The 16,994-nt window shown below is 39.1% G+C and overlaps 1 protein-coding gene across 3 annotated transcripts in view; it reads right to left on the reverse strand.

Annotated features, from left to right (window-relative positions):
* Window positions 1-5,169: 5,169 nt before the first annotated feature.
* The window catches only part of CDH8 (cadherin 8), a 153,844-nt gene continuing 142,019 nt past the window's right edge, over window positions 5,170-16,994 (reverse strand). For all 3 annotated transcript variants that reach the window (XM_032701382.1, XM_032701381.1, XM_032701383.1), the window contains 2 exons: window positions 8,849-9,100; window positions 5,170-7,220 (listed from right to left, as the gene is read on the reverse strand). In XM_032701382.1, the coding sequence (XP_032557273.1) occupies window positions 6,727-7,220; window positions 8,849-9,100 (746 nt within the window). In that variant the 3' untranslated portion in view covers window positions 5,170-6,726. The remainder of the gene's footprint in view (window positions 7,221-8,848; window positions 9,101-16,994) is intronic.

The following is a 16,994-nucleotide window of genomic DNA, read 5'->3' on the forward strand; positions in this document are numbered from 1 at the left end:
AAGCTGTCCTGATACAAAGATTATGAAGGTACCTCTGTCCCTCTGGAGATGTCAGGCCACCTTCAGCACTTTGCCATGGGACTTACCTGGCAGCACACTGGGATAAACCTCTACAAAATAACCACGTGCTTCACAGTTGCTACAACTGCCCTTGGTTGTGTGAAAGAGGAGGTCAGATGTATTGCCAAAATAATCTCTTACTTACCTCTAATCCATTTTCCCCAGTCTCTCAGTTGAGACACTGGACCAGGACTTTGATTCCAGCCCTGAATTCTACTTCTGCATGAGTAACAAAACCCCATTCTTTCCATGCCCACAGGTTTAAGTCATGACATATTTTTTTATAAAAACAAGAAACTGATTCCTCAACAATGTCTAAAGACACTGAGCTATTCCTTTGCATATAAAACTCATACCAACACTGGTCTATCAGTGCATTTTAAAATGAGTCCAAAAGCAGTCCCATCTGTGGTTGGAAATGTGGGATTGTTGGAGTTTATTTTAAAGGTAATTCAACTGGTTTTGCATTGCTCTCAATTATATAAATAATATTTCAGTTAAAAAATGCACATCTTTTGTTTTCATATTCATTGGTAAAACTGCCAGCTTGTGAAATTTGGCAGAATGAACTGTGTCAATGTTGCCATCAGTGAATGTTCCATTAACAAAGAAAGGAATGACAAAAAGACCCCCTGCCAACCACAAGACCTGTTTTATAATTCAAAAACCAAGCTGTTATAAAAAGCAGGGAATTGAGTTTTTCTGCTGTTAAGTATTTTAAAGGTAAAAAAATCAAGGCTAGACTTAGTTAACACAAAGACTCAAGTAAGATACAACATGGGGACAAGTCCCAGAATCATCCATCCTTTGCCATCAGTGCTACCTGCCTGCTGTCTTATTGGCTGCTTCTTCCAAACTTCAAAAAACAGAGCATTTCCACATGAGGAAAGAAAGAAATCTCTGTGTTTGTAAAAGTCCCATGGGATGAGTCTGTATATAGACTCTATATAAACATCCCTGGAAGTGTCCAGGGCCAGGTTGGACGGGGCTTGGAGCAACCTGGGACAGTGGAAGGTGTCCCTGCCCATGGCAGGGGTGGAATGAGATGAGCTTTAAGATCCCTTCCAATGCAAACCATGATTCTATAGGTATCCACTACAGGAAAGCTGGCCTGCGATCACCTGATAAAGAGGAATTTGACCTGTCACTATTAGACTTTAATTAGTTTTTCAGGAGTGCACAGAAAAATAACAGGCGAGGGCACTGCTGCTCCCACACCAGAAGGGCTTTCTCCATTCATGGAATAAAAGAGGTAACTACACTCATCCCTTTTATGTACCTGCCATCACACATACTCAAGCAGGCACCAGAAACAGTGGAAGGAGAAGAAAGGGAATTTTGCAAATTATTACTGTGAAGAGAAGGCTGAAATTTTCATTTTGTTTATTTCACTTGTTTAATTTTCACAATGTGGGGGGTAGGAGATTTAAAAAAAAAAAAAAAAAAGGAGGGATAGTTGTGTTGCAATGCTAATGAGCACATTTACAAGGCTCTCCCAGAAACTCTGTGCTTCAGCTTGCTTTCATTAGCCATTTTGGAAGATGCCTTAGTTGCAGTTGCACAAAAAACATTGTCAGGATTTTTATATTTTCTCATTTAGAATGCTACGACATTATTTGAAGAGGGTCTGGTTCTGCAGCACATAAGCCAGTATCAGTATTGTGTGATACAGCAGGAAGACTCATTTTGCAGTGTGATTACAAACCCCATCACTGTGAATTATACAGCAAGTTATATTGGTTTCCACCTTCTGCAAAGCCAGAATATTATCTTACACAAATACCGTACAAATAATACAAGTCCAGCTTTTCTGAAAGACAGAGTACAGAAAGCTTCCATTGCTCACTCCATCAGTACTTTCTATTTGCTGCTAATGACACGTGCTCTGGTCTGAAAGCAAACTCTAACAAGTCAACACACTCACTTTTTATTCTTTTTCTTTTTTTTTTTAAATGTTTATTTTTACTAAGGATATCCTGCCACTGATAAAAACTTTCCCAATCTGAAAAAGGATTTTCTGAGCAATAGAATCATAGAATTACAGAATGGTTGGGGTGGGAAGGGACCTTAAAACTCATCCCCTGCCATGGGCAGGGACATCTTCCACTAACCCAGGTTGTTCCAAGCCCTGCCCAACCTGGCCTTGAACACCTCCAGGGATGGGGCAGCCACAGCTTCTCTGGGTAACCTGTGCCAGTGCTTCACGAGTCTCTGAGTAAAGAATTTCTACCCAACATCTAATCTATACCTACTCTGTTTCAGTTTGAAGTCATTCCCCCTTGTCCTGTCACTCAGTTCCTGATGAACTTTTGAGGAACTTTTCACTTCTCTAGATCAGAAACTCCTCTGAATGTCTGCTGCTAGTGAGCAATTTTTCTATTATTTATACTCAGTTAAAAAACACCATCATTAGCTTCAGACTTTTCAGCATAATTTAAAATACAGAAGCAGTCCTTTGGTATGAATAACTCAGGGTGTTCAGTCTTCCTTAGAGGAGGGAGATTCTGGTGAACCTCGTTATCCTGCTTGTTTCCAGTCACTGAGCACACCACTGAAAAAGAGCTCTGTGGTCTTAATGACCCTGCTTCCTAATTTGATGTTCACAGCTCTGGACAGGGGGACTGGTGGAGAGAGGAGCAAGCAAAAGAAGAGAAACAACCAAACAGCTCCATTCAGACCAAAATTATATCCCAAGGAAATCATATACAGAAACAGGCTACCTGCCAAGGCTTCCTCCAGCTGGACAGACCCTGGAGAAGCTTCCTAAGGCCATTTATCCATTTCTAGAATTCCATGGCCACGCAGGCTGTAAAAAAAGATTACCACACACATCTGTAGGTAGATGCAGCTGCATGGATGTAGTGTAGCTGATTTATTTTTCTCTGTATATTAAAATCAGCAGATCCATCTCTAGCAGAGCTGTACAAATAGAGTTATTCCAAACAGACTATTTTGCAGACACTCTGTCTGTTCTCCAGACTGAGAATTGTTGCTGCTGTGCTGCGACAGAGCTGATGGGATTTGGAGTTGCCATAGTGTTAAATGTTTCTCCTGTGATCAGCAACTGCTGATTTAAATGAAAGTCTGGAGCCATTTCCTCTCCTGCATATTTCAGAGTCATTTCAAAGTCATCACAGACAAAAAGGTATAATGATACCAGGTAAAAAATGCATTTAAATGAGCTTTTTCTGATCCGATTTCAAGGTCATAGCACACAAACAGCACATGCTTTCAGTTGCAGTAAAGGACAGGAGATTATGAAGGCCTTTAGTCATCCCAGTTATAATTAGTAAACGTGTACACACATTCACTTCACGGGACTTGCATATTTAAAAGCCTGAGCTGAATTTTGTGTCTGTGCAACGTCCAGGCCAAAAACTCCATCTCTGATGTGTGGGATGATTTACTTCAGCAGTTGTGACAAATGAGTGTGAGGTACAGCGAGGTGAAGGCAAACCAGGGTCAGTGGGCCTGGGAGGCGCTTGGCACTTGTAAAAGATTCAGAGAATTTAATTCTCAGATTTATCAGTATTAATAATTCTAATTTAATGCATTTTCCTTGTCACTTACAATGAGTCAATCACTAATTAATGTTGTTGAAAAGATGAATTACCATTTTACATGCTTTAAAGAGCGTCGCTTATACATCTAAATCTAGATGTGAAATGTAGAGAGATATGATCTAATCCCCCTAAATACCATCGTTATCCAAAAATAATTTTATACTGAATTCATCTCATTGTCAGAAAAGGAGAAGTCCTGGAAAATGGAATGATCAACAACTAACCCCCTAACATGTATTTATATAAATTTTATATTCAAATTACCTGGAGCCAGTTTGTGGAATTAATCATTTCCCTTCGGTGGGGTAGCAATGATACAAGAAACATCCTGTGTCTATTGACAGGTTCAGAAATTCATTAATTTCTTCCTCCCTTTTGCATTGTAGCTATTCGTGTTTAATACCTGTATAGAGGCACAATTTAGAGCTCTGCCCAGCAGTAGTAACTCCCATCTCTTTCTGACTGACAACGATGAGATTTCTGTCATGCTTTGCGTCTCCTACAGTGCCAGTGATGGGATTTTTTCCCTGGAAATCTTATTACTGAATGTGCTGTCGTGGTCTCAGATGGAACTTTCAATCAAAAAGGCAATCAGAAGGTTATCCATTTGTGATTTTTCTTACAAAAAGAGCTTTGCAAAACTCTTCAGTGTAGACCATAACTCCTAGTCAGAGTGACTTGCCCTGAACGCTGATGGGACCATGGACAATAATGTGATCCACAGCTCACAGCCCCTTCCTTTGCTCCCAGGACTGGGAGGGAGACTGAAAACTGGCTCAGTTTTGAATCAGACTTTCCCACTTGCACTCCTATTAGATCTGGCACAGCAACTCACAACACCCTGGCACGGGGTGCAAGTGATTAGTAACAGTGTGTTTGGCTTTAATTGCAGTCTGTTCCATAAATATGTCTGATTTCATTGAAATCTTCATAACTGCTTCTGTTCTATCTTTAGAAAACTTCACTGTTTAGAGTATCACCAAAATTGCTAGATGAAGCTGTTCAGAGACAATTTTTTAATGTAATGTAACTTAAATCTGTTGGAGGCTTCATTAATTTTAATAAAATCTTTATAACACATATAGAAGTGGTATTAGTGTCTTAGTTGTCCACAGACTACAGTCATTAAACCCAGCCATGCTGCAGCTAAAGCAAAGTAAATGTTTCCATTTGAAACAAAGGTAAAATTGGGGGTGACGCACTAAGACTTTTTTGTTTGCAGAACAAATGTTACTGAGGAATTTAAAGTCAGTGGGTTCTTTTTACCGACAATACTTTAACAAAAGATCTGTGAGCTTGTTTTTCAGCAAGGCACAAGTGAATTAGACACTCATAATTCCTGTGGCCACAGGCTGCTATCTAATTCTGCAAACACTGTCAAAAAATGTTTCAAATATTATCCTATTTTTATTATTATTTTGACTGTATTCAATTAATAAATAAATTCTGAAGAAACTACATTCCTCAAAAACCTATGAAGTTCTTCAGGCAGATGCATTTCTGCAGTGCACAGGTAAACCTGAAAGAAAAGCAGCAACAAGAGAAGTATTTATAAAAATATATTTCACAAAGTAGGAAACAATACAGGAGTTTCTCTGAATACAATACATGGAGTAAATAAACAAACAATAATATAGCTTCAAAACAAAGTAGAAAATTAAAATGATTTGCATGTAATACGTAGTTTTCTTATACAATTGCTACTTCTAAATGGCAAGTTTGCATTACAAATTGAGTATGCTTGCAGCTTCTAGTGTTCTTTCTCTGTGTGCAAGAGCCCTGGTGCATCACTATGAATATTATAGAAAAGAAATGCTAATAACAGAAGCAGTAAAATTATGTACACACTGGTTCCTGCTCTAATACAGTGGAGAACTATAAGCATGTTTTTTTTTTACTGTACTGTGTTATGTGTGGATTTCTAAAAGTCTATAGTTTAAATATTCACATGAACCAGTTTACTTCCAGCTGTTTGTGCTTGTATTAAAAACACCAGGTACTAGATTTATGAAGATACAAAACTGTCAAAAGTTTTCTCTGGGAAAGTTTAATTCCTGCCAACATTCTCTTAAAATTCAGCTACTTCAAATGGATAGGGAACTGCTTTAACCTGCAACAATTTGTCATTTTTCTTTTCAAAATGTACATGTATTAAACATTCATTATATATAGAAAAAAAATCTAACGGATATAATTTAGTTTTCTTCATAATCTTACTCTATAGATTATCGGTTTTGATAAATAAAAGCAGTAATGGACATCAATAAAATATTTATTTCAAAGATTAAACAAATAAATTCGATCTTTAGCAATAAAATCATCAATTCTTTCATTTAGGTCCATCCCATTTCACAGTTTTCTCTTTCAGAAGACGAAGCACAGGACTGATCCTTCTTCTAGAAAAAAAGATCCTTTTGGAAAGCAAGGTTTTGTAGCCCTGCCTCTGAATTTCTACACATTAGTAGGATTTATTACCCATCACTGGAATGGATTAAGAACATGTGAATATTTTAAGGCTTGACACAATATTTAAAGATGATATTCAGTCTGTGGTTACGTGGCCAACAATTACTGTATGTACAATGGATGGTCACTGCACAGTAGAAGCCAGTAGGAATTGGCAATGCTATTTCTGCTCAGCATTGCTAAGAAGACCAAGATATTGCTTTTAAACATTTCTGTGGCGGGATCTTTGTTGGCAATGCAGAAACAAACCATCAGCTTTACACATACTGGCAGGAGCTACTGTTCAACAGCAAAATCCCTGCAAGTCCATTTTCTAAGAGAGCACCAATTTTTGTTCTTTTCAATTCACTGAAGATAATCAAAGATCCGAATCTCCATCTTCAGAGTGGTCAAGTGAATATCAAATATCCAAAGACTTCTAGACACTCCACATACTTTACTTCACACTCCACAAGACTTAACCTCCTAACATATACTTTTTTTTTTTGGTTCAACATTACAATGTAGTTGATTTTATAGATGACTGGCGCTAAACTTGCCTCTAAAACAAAAAGCCACATTAGTTTTAACTACCAGCAGTGGCCCTAGAATATTACATGATCATTAAGTCAACAGGGAAGAAGTTTGTAATCCACTGTCAAGTTTCTTTGTCACTTTCTCCAACTGAGTAAAGTTCTCCAAGTCTTTTAAAGCGAGGACCCCATTCACTGAGGTAGTCAAAATTCTGGTCTGAGTCTGATGTAGAGGACTCCAATGAGCTCAGGGAACCAGCCGCTGACCCCTTTCCTTCATAGCCATAAATCTGGATAGAGTCATATGGTGGAGCTGTGGGATCGTTATCAGCTTCATGAAGCCTCACATTAATAAATTCATCAACATCAACACCATTAGGAACAGGTGCAAGACCCTGCCTGGGCATAAATTGAAGATCAGGCTTAATATCCTTACGAGGCAAAAAGCCATTAATTCCATCCGGATTTTGCAAAGTGGCAATGTCAAACGCTTCCGTGTCTTCTTCTCCACCTCCCTCGTCATCATAGCGGATAATATTTTCCCTCACATCTTCGTCATCTTTGATGATTAGAGGTTCGTTCTTATGCCTTCTCAGCGTCACAAACAGCACCACGATGACTGCAAAGAAAACATCACAGGCTGGTTAGGTAAGAAATTTCCAATCAAAACGTTACATGGGAAGTGCAGCTGTGGAAGGTGGTCGGGTGGCTTTTGTGAAATTGAGAGTAATAAGGGTGAAAAGCTGAAAGACCTTTAACTTCAACCTCATTCACGTGATGGAAATCTGATCAGAAGCTCTGAGTAGCCCTCAAGATTTTTATTATCAGCTCATATTTACATCTGAAGCTCAACTTTATATAGGCAATAAGATTTCACATACTTCTAGTTTTGAGCTTCAAAATCAGTAAACAACTTTTCCTTTTGGAAGCGAAGTAAAGCTATCATTATTCACTGAACATAGTCTATAAGGATCTACATTATGGATGGTGTTTTCCAAAATTAGAGAGTGTTGTTCTGAAAACACAGCCCTAATGACAGAAGGAAATCAGTGTCTTTTTTTTACCTGTTGCAAGAGACTCACATTATATAACTGAAAAGAAAATGAGACAATAAGGGGGAAAAAAAAAGAGCTTAGTTTGATTTCAGAATTGTGGACAGATGTATAAAAAACTCTAAATGGGTTGCAGTGTTGTTTTTGCAGCTTAATGCTGAAATCTCAGTTACTGATGTAAATCTCAGTTACAAAATGAAGCTGTGAAGTGCAGAAATAGGCAAATAGGCCTCTTCCTTCGCTGCTCTCTCCCTCGTTTGATGTTGTATACAAATTCTGTATGTTTTATTAAAATATACCGTGCTGCTTGTCTTGTAAAGCTGCAGTGGGTCTTGTACCATTACAATCCAGAATAAGCTCATATTAGAAATATATAAATACAAATATATATGACAGAAATCTCTAAAGCTGTTTAAAAGCATCCAAAGGAGGGCTAGGATGATGATGAAGGATCTAGAGGGGCCATACAAGGAGGGGCTGAGGACACTTGGCTTGTTCAGCTGGAGGAGACTGAGGGTAGAGCTCATCGGGGTCTGCAGCTCCTCACGAGGGGCAGTGGAGGGGCAGCTCCATCTCTGCTCTGTGGGAGCAGGGACAGCACCCAGGGAATGGCTGGAGCTGTGTCAGGGCAGGTTCAGGTTGGATTCCAGGAAAAGGTTCTTCCCCCAGAGGGTGGTTGGGCACTGCCCAGGCTCCCCAGGGCAGTGGGCACAGCCCCAAGGCTGCCAGAGCTCCAGGAGGGTTTGGACAACGCCCTGAGAGATAGGGTGGGATTGTTGGGGTGTCTGTGCAGGGCCAGGAGTTGGACTGGAGGGACTTGTGGGTCCCTTCCCACTCAGGGTATCCTGTAATTCTGAGATTCTATGATTCATACAAGCCTTAGAAGACAGAACAAATCCACTTCTGTCATGTGTAGCACATACTGTGTTCACCTTGCTGCTTAACATCCTGGTTGGATTTTTGGTTTCACTTTCCATACCTGCTTATCATGTAACTCGTGTGTACAACTACTGCAGACTGGGACTTGGCTTTGTATGCTTCAGCTCTCAGGACAGGAGGGACACAACCCTGACAGGGTTTCGGTACTGTTGCACATTCCACTGGACCAGACTGTCAGTCCTTCTCTGTGACTCCTGTGCTCCCTTATGGCCACGCAGGAAGCAGAGAAGTTTTGAGCTGTGACACAAATACCTACCCAGCAGCAAAATGATGCAGGCCAGGATTGCAATGAGGGCTCCCATGCTGAGTCCAATGGGAAGCACATAGGCCTCAACGTTACAGGACTGGACAATGCCATCACTGCTGCAGCCACAGACACGGATGGTGAGGGTGCTGGTGCTGCTCATGGGAGGATTCCCACTGTCACTGATGATGATTGGCAGCAGATAAACCTCTTGCTTCTGCCGGCTGAACCCGCTATGCTTCGCCAGGATGCTGAGGGTGTTGTCTGGAAAAGGGAAAATTGGCAACGTTTCACCACCACACAGAAGGGCTGCTGACCCCACAGCTTGCAGGAAACCTCTCCACAAACGTTTTATGACCTCCTCACACCAGCAGCACGTGACACAGAAATCCCTTTCCTTTCTGTCCCTGCCCTGAAGAAGTGCAACATATGCATTTTCTTGTGTCTTGTGGTACGGCCATGAGGCAATCCCTTACTTTCTCCTCTGCATACATCCCTATAGATATCTTCCCATCATGGTTCACCACTGTTTCTCAAGTCATGCAGTCATAAAAATTCACCCAGTAAAGCAAGAAAGAAATGAGATGTTAAAGTAACCCAAACTTAAAGCACATTCATCAATTAAAACAAATGTTCCCTCTGTTACAGTTACAAATTACACAATATCTTCCCTTGCTACAAAAGATTCTTCTTTTTCATATAAAGACAAAAGAAAAGCTCAATGCATCAAAAGCTGTAGGCCTGATTTTCAGCAACTTAAACATTTATTAGGCCCCGGTGATGGAAATAGAGCAAACGGAGCCAGAATGTATCTCCTGTGGAGGCAGCTGGAGGAAATGAGTCTGGGACATTCTTACCTCTGCACACATATGCAGAAACTTAATTTTAGAAACATATAGAGGCATCTGACTGCATGGCATCCTACCCAGACACAGAGTCACACAGTTAAATCTCTCATAGTCACTCAGTTCACCATCAAAAAGAATACAAGTTGGTTTTACTTAGGATAATCATATAGATTCTCTCACGTATTAGCTGTAAAAATTATAGATTCTAGCCAGTTAACAACACACTACTACTGAATATCAGTGATCTTGTATGTGTAAGAATGCTCAGGTATAAACCATGATTAGTAAGCATGCCAAGTATGGGAAAAACTCTGATTTATTTACATACTTATATATTCACTGTTAACTTTTAACTGTTTCATTCTGTGGAATGAAAAAAAAAATTTCAGTATTATGAGTTATATACTAACAGAGTGCATGTTGACTTACACTAGATTGGGTTTGTTTTTAATAAAAAGATATTTAATAAAAAGATATTTTGTTTAGTAAAAGGATTCTGAGGCACACAGAATAGGAATGTGTGTGTGTGTTACTGCAGGATCCAATGACAATTTTAAAGCTGCACATCATGTTTGGGAGAAGGAGTTAATGTTGTTTTCCCTGATTCATCATGAACCAAAGTAAACCTCCTGATATTTTATGCTATAAAATGCACATTTTCAATGTTAAATGTCATTCCACGGAAGGAAAGAAATTACTGGGAGTTATGTGACAGGCATGAGGCAGGGAAGACTGGGAAGACAGGCAGTGTTCATATGACAACTACAGCAAAGACCCAATTCTTGAGTTGAAACCCAAATTAAGGTTTCAGTGAAGCACATGAAAATATGTGTTTGCATATATATAGTGACTGTAAGAAAGCATTGGGTCTGCTTTAATCTTGGTTCTGGTCATGAAGTAAATAACGTAAAGACACTTTTCACATCGAAAAAATAAAATTAGGTATTTTATTCTTAATATCCTTCTTAGTAAGGAGGCATATTAATAAGGAATAAAGATACAGAATACAATGATTACAGAACAAAATATTACTAAACTATATCATGGCCTCAACCTATATCAATCAGTAGGTAACTCCTATAGTTAATTCATTACTTCCATGAAACAAAAGAGGAAGAAAGATTATTTGGTATTCAAGCACAGGCATAATTGCCTCACACAGAGAACACAGAAGGCTTGTTTTCCCACTCAGTGACTAGGAAAATGAAGCCAAGTAGGCTACTTGTAAAGATCAGGACCTCTGATTTTGCAGGCCTGCTGTGTATGCTCAGAGGGCTGGAGTAGCTCTGCTGGGAGGAAAGGTTGGGAGAAGTGGGATTGTTCAGCCTGGAGAGGAGAAGCTTTGGGGTGACCTGATTGTGGCCTTGCAGTGCCTGAGGGGAGCCTGCAAGGGCCTGGAGTGACAAGGCAAGGGGGAATGGCTTCTCACTGACAGAAGGCAGGAATAGATGGGATATTGGAAAAAATTCTTGGCTGTGAGGGTGGTGAGGCCCTGGCACAGGTTGCCCAGAGAAGCTGTGGCTGCCCCATCCCTGGCAGTGTCCAAGGCCAGGTTGGACGGGGCTTGGAGCAACCTGGGTTGGTGGAAGGTGTCCCTGCCCATGGCAGAGGGTGGGACTGGATGAGCTTTAAGGTCCCTCCCAACCCAAACATTCTATGATTCTCTAACCCTTCCACAGCAGAACCACCTACCAATCACACTTATGCAACCTGGAGAGGTTCTTTCTATAATTCATGTTGCTAATGATGTGTTAGAGATGATGTAACCATTTCAGCATTTTTCACACATTTGGAGTACGTAACACATGAAGATCAATCTAAAAATTAACCACTGAATAAAGCAGAAAAAATACAGTCACTTTGCAGAACAAAAAGTATTCCCAACAACTTTTTTTCCCAGGAATCCTGAGTTATTATCTATTTAATTTGGAAACAGTCACATCAAACCTGATGGCACCCTGGAGCTAAATAAATAGTCTAGTCCTTTCTTGTGCCCTTTTTGAAAATTAAAGGGAGCATATGTGTTTACTGAAGATAAATTTCAGGTATAAGCTCTTAAGAATCCTGACAACTCAAATAGGACCAAACTCCCTGAAGACACCCAGAGTCACATGTGCCACTGTGTTACAGTGGAAAAGTCAAGTATGTCTTAAGTCAACAATTAGCAGACATTTAGAAGTGAGCAAAAACTACATGTCAAATTAAACCACTTCCAGTGTCACACTTGTTCTCTGGCTGAACTGCAGGGAACAAAGGGAAAGGTTATGCTGGGAAAATAACCCTGTAGCTCAGTTTTCCTCAATATGGGTGTGTGTAGCTTTACCAAAGTAAGAATCACTAATGCATCACACTGGGATTTGTAAAAGGTAGTACTTTTTTTTTATCAGATAGCATTCTTTTCCTCCTTAGCACCCCTCCCTACTTTCAAATACTGCAAAATAAATTCATCTGTCCACTGACTTTCTCCTGCAAAATTAAAAATATCTCAGTATAAGTTGAATACTTAATGCCTTTTCTTTAATTTTTTAAAGAAGAAAAAGGCTATGTGGTGCTCAATTTCCAGCTCTTTCTGTCTTTGAGACAAATCCAACTCAGAAGTGTCACATCTGTAGTCATTTATTCAGAACTCCAGAGACTTTTACAGTTATATTACGCAGTGACTTCCTGTGCTCTAAAATCTGTACTGATACAGCCTGTTCCTTTCTAGGAACCTGGTACAGTCCTTCTCTGTCCAAGCTGGAGGAGAGGATTGAGAGCTGAGCCCCAGCAGCCCTGCACTCTACAGATATGCAAAAGAGGGAAGGCACCTGCTTTAGGAAGAAACAATGAAGAGAAGCTGTGCTTGTTGGTGGCAGCTTCAGATCCCTTCTGGCACACTCTCTGCTATCCTACCTGGCACAGCAAATTCTAATAAGCCAGAATCAGGGTGTAAAACTCAGTAAAAAAGGAAATATGTGCTCTGAAGAGACAAATAGGAGGGGGCAGAAAAAATGAGAAGAAGAAGAGATGGAGAAAATATGCCCACCACTGCCAATTAGTGAAGCTGTAACTGTGTGCAAGAAACCACCTGATACCAGGAACAGTTTTAAATTCCAGTTCAAAAGAAATGAGATAAAGTAAAAGATATTCAAGATATGTAGGACAGTTAGTTGAAATATTTAAGTACAAAAGAAGTTGTAATGGCTGAACAATCAGTACTGTGCAGAAGAGATGCAAAACAAGGAGAAGGGAATAATCCTTCTTTTCTTACAGATGCCTAGCTTGCTTGGATTTTTTTGGTTTGTTTTTTTGGGTTTTTTTGGTTGGTTTTTTTTTTTGGTTGAAAGCTGTTGTGTTTGACTAAAGGTGAATATGTTGTGCCTGGAAAGAAACAGGTAATCAGAAGTCATCAATAGAAAAAGCAAAATGAAGCAACCAAATTGTTTTGCCAGTGGATGGCAAGCCCTCCACTTGCCTTGGCAATTTTCTTTAGCAGTGAATTCCTTTCCCTTCATTGCTACATCCTGAAATAAATATACCTTGGTGTTGCTGGAAATGTGGCTCGAGTGAAGAACAATGACTCTCTAATTGACGTTTTAGTTGGCTCCTAGAACTTGAAACTAAATCCTAGAACTTGAAACTAAATCCTAGCAGTTGATTAGCAGTAAACTTAATTTATCTGATTTGCTTCCTTCTCTCTGTGGACATTCCTCTTACTGGTAGGTGACAAAACAGCAGGAATCTCCTCCAGGAACAACCTCTAGCACTGCTGCAGGAATTATCTTGGCAACAGGTGCTCAACAGGAGAGGGGACAACATCTTTCCACTCATCTTTCCAATTAACCCACTGATCCTTCATTATAGTGCTGTTCAGGCTATTTATTTTTTCATGTTACTTTTAGCAAAACAAGGAAAATTACATGCAGAAAACCCCCCAAACCTGTCTGTTAATAAAGCTTTGAGGTAAACCTGCCACAGGCAAAGAGACACCAAGTGTTTACCTCCAGTCACTGAGGTACAGTCAGGAGGGCCTTTGATGTTCTCCATGAAAACGAGTCTCCCTGAAATCTGTGCCCTTTTATGTGAGGAAGGGGCTGAAGGTCATGGAAATGCCTGAGTTCTGTGAGATGCCCTCTCATGGATGATGTTCCAACTACCCAGGATGGACAAGGAGCTCTATCTGTCCTACAGGATTCAGGAATAGCATCAGATGAGGGATCCTAACAATTGCCTTACCCTCAGTGTCAGCTCAGAGTGACACAGCACCAGGAACACACAACTGCAGTTCATATCTGGAGATAATTTTTACCGTTTTTAAATATAAAACCAAATCAGTTCATTGTCTGACTCTCAGTTTTTGAAGTTCATAAGAAGATTTTTGAAACAATCGTGAAAGAAACTGTTTTGGGAATATCTCCCTCACAGCTGGAACAAAGAATGGCAATGCAGAAGGTCTTTATGAGACGTCCAGTGTGATTTCCAGACAAAGGGAGTTTGAATAACCGTAACTACCGCAGGGCCAAGTGCTTCCTGCAGATCCCCCCAACAGTTCTCAAGACTCCCAGATCTCTTTTGAGGCTCCTGGATGCAAGATTTTAAGAAAATGTAAATGTAGTAATTGTTATACAAAGCTGCTTCTGGATTTGCTGGACATGAGTGACTTTAACAGCACTGACACCAATCTGGACGGGAAATTAGCAGGCAGGAGTCAACTTCTTCATCTCCCACTTTGTACAGGAACACGTTGCAATTTTAAGTCAGACAATAGAATAACAGAACAAAAGTAAAAATCAGAAGCAGTCAGTTTGCATCCAAGTGTCATTTTCTCTGCACACACTATTGCAATTCTTTAATTCCCTCGTGGTCTCTAATATGTGGAGATCAGTGGACTTCCCTGCTGGGTAACCTTACACCTACATAACCCTTTCTGTCTTTCTTTTCCTATCCCTTTTAGAACATTTCCAGAAAGATCAAACGACCACTGGCATTAAGGACTTTGTGGTAGAAGTTGTTATCTATGCTGGATATATTACTTATGTGAAGAAAGAATTTTAATTGGAAACTTTACAGCTGGAAACATCAGAAATACATGTCCTCGTGTTTATAAGAGATATTGTGTACATTTTTTAACCTAAAAGACATTCTCTGTAAAACAGAGTCCTTTACAAAAGTAGAAGAGCATCAAGAATATCCTTACTGTGATGCTCCCTGCTTTTTCTGATAATGAAAAGACAAGGACAGCTCATTCATTTCCTCTCTCAGTTCATAAGTGGCATCTATTCTTACATTAAAAAAAAACCCAAAACTTGAAATAACTGAGCAATTAAGTTGTTATCATCAAGGTTTCAGTGGAAACTACAAAATTACAGGCAGAAAAACAGAACATATGACATTCTACGAAATATTGGCACTATAACATTTAGCAATCTGCAAATGCACTTGAAGAGAACATTCCAGAGAATGTTAAGGTAACATTTCAGCTCTTTGCATAACCATTGATTCATTCAAGTGCTTTCTGTAATTGTTACTCTTCAGTACTGGAGACCTTTCAGTGTCAAACACAGATTTTTTAAAAGATCTGTAGTAATCTGTAGGTTTTCTTCAAAATTCAAACCTAATGACAGAGAAATAGCAGAACACAGGGAAGATTCCAATCCCCATTTTAGATTCTGGGAATCAATCAATTCAAAATACAGAGATCTCTCAAAAAGTCTCTCTATGCATTCCATGAGCTCTAAGCATTACCTTACTCATTATTCTTTTGCATATTTTCTCATTAAAAGATTCACAAATAACACATATTCATACTCGTAGGATTGCGCTGTAGAACCAAACCAAATTAATTCAGCCCCAACAGGTCCTACTCTTAGTCTCACATGTGGCATCTTTGTCAACTCAACTGTTTTGAAATCTCTTTTTTTGTTTAATTTTCATAATTACAAAATCCCTGGGAAAGAATAACCACGAGCTGTTTTCTGTTCCAGCACAAGGACCAGGAGCGATGACTCAAAGCAAACCCTCATCCACGTTCCCCTTGTAAAAGAACACTGTTCACAGACAGGACCTGGGCTGAAAAGCTGATTTATATATTTCAGGCTCCACTTTGGTACAAGTTGGAAGCATCAGTTTCCTGCTTCCAAAAGAATGTTGTCAAAATGTTTTATGAGAAACACCCATTTAAGGTGGTATTTTTTTCATTTCTGCTTTAGGCTGAAACACTCTTTAAAGTAATACTTGATTAAAAGGGAACAATTGTGAGTTTGTATATTACAAAGTTGTCAGTCTTTAGTAGCTGAAAAAATAATCTATTTGTTCACTAGCATTACTATCACAATTTTGTTTCATGATTAAACCTGGCGCTTTCAACATGGGTGCATTATGCACATCAAATATGTTTTATGAGAACTTGTGTGTACATTAATATAAACACACAAATGTGCCATGTGTAATATTTTACAGGTGTATTAGGCCTTCCTTGATGTGTGTCTCAAACAAAATTGTGTTGAACAGCAGTTTCCACAAAAAGTGACCCCTTGTCTAATCTGCATAGTAGTGGTATAAATGTTCTATTCAAGTACAAGGCTTACAAAATAATCTGAAAATAAAAAGTGCCATTTTTATAGTATATTTTTTCTGATTTATGACGGCCAAACCATATGGGCACTGAAGCATTCACAGGTATTTCAAACTGACCTGCTTTTCATGAATGTCAAAAAATTGTGATGTCTTCAAAAAAGTAGATTGATGACTGCTATCAAATTTGATAGCAGACATCAGGTTCAAAAGAAAAAAGTTTTTGTGCTATAAAAATTCAGCTGACTGATCAAACTGTCTCTCCTGCACCATAACAAGTTGCATGTCATACTGGCATCCTTAATGGCCACTCAAAACATTCCTATAATAAATTACACTCTTCAATTGTTTTTTTTTGCCTCGGGACCTGGGCTTTCTGTAATCCCTTAAAACAACAAAAAGAACACAGGAAAAAAAGTATTTCATGGGAGAAAATGCATCAGTAGAAGAATAATTGGAATATATCACATATTTTTGTATCTTTGATTATTTTTTTTTCTCTTTACCAGTTGGCCTAAACAATAATAGCTTATGCCAGAACTGAAACACTGAATCAACTAGTGAATAAAAAAACATAAACATATTTCCATGTATCCCTTTGCAGAAATAAAAAGCACTGTTGGGAATTTTGAATCACGAGCAAAGTAATATTTAATCATGTATACATCACTCTCATATGTTCAAATTTCTTGGAAAGGGGAATAATTATGTTAGTACTACTGTGTGATACGGAACTTGTAGTAAATAAATTCTTGACA

This window comes from Chiroxiphia lanceolata, chromosome 13 (genome assembly GCF_009829145.1).
Source record: "Chiroxiphia lanceolata isolate bChiLan1 chromosome 13, bChiLan1.pri, whole genome shotgun sequence".
Taxonomy (NCBI): domain Eukaryota; kingdom Metazoa; phylum Chordata; class Aves; order Passeriformes; family Pipridae; genus Chiroxiphia; species Chiroxiphia lanceolata.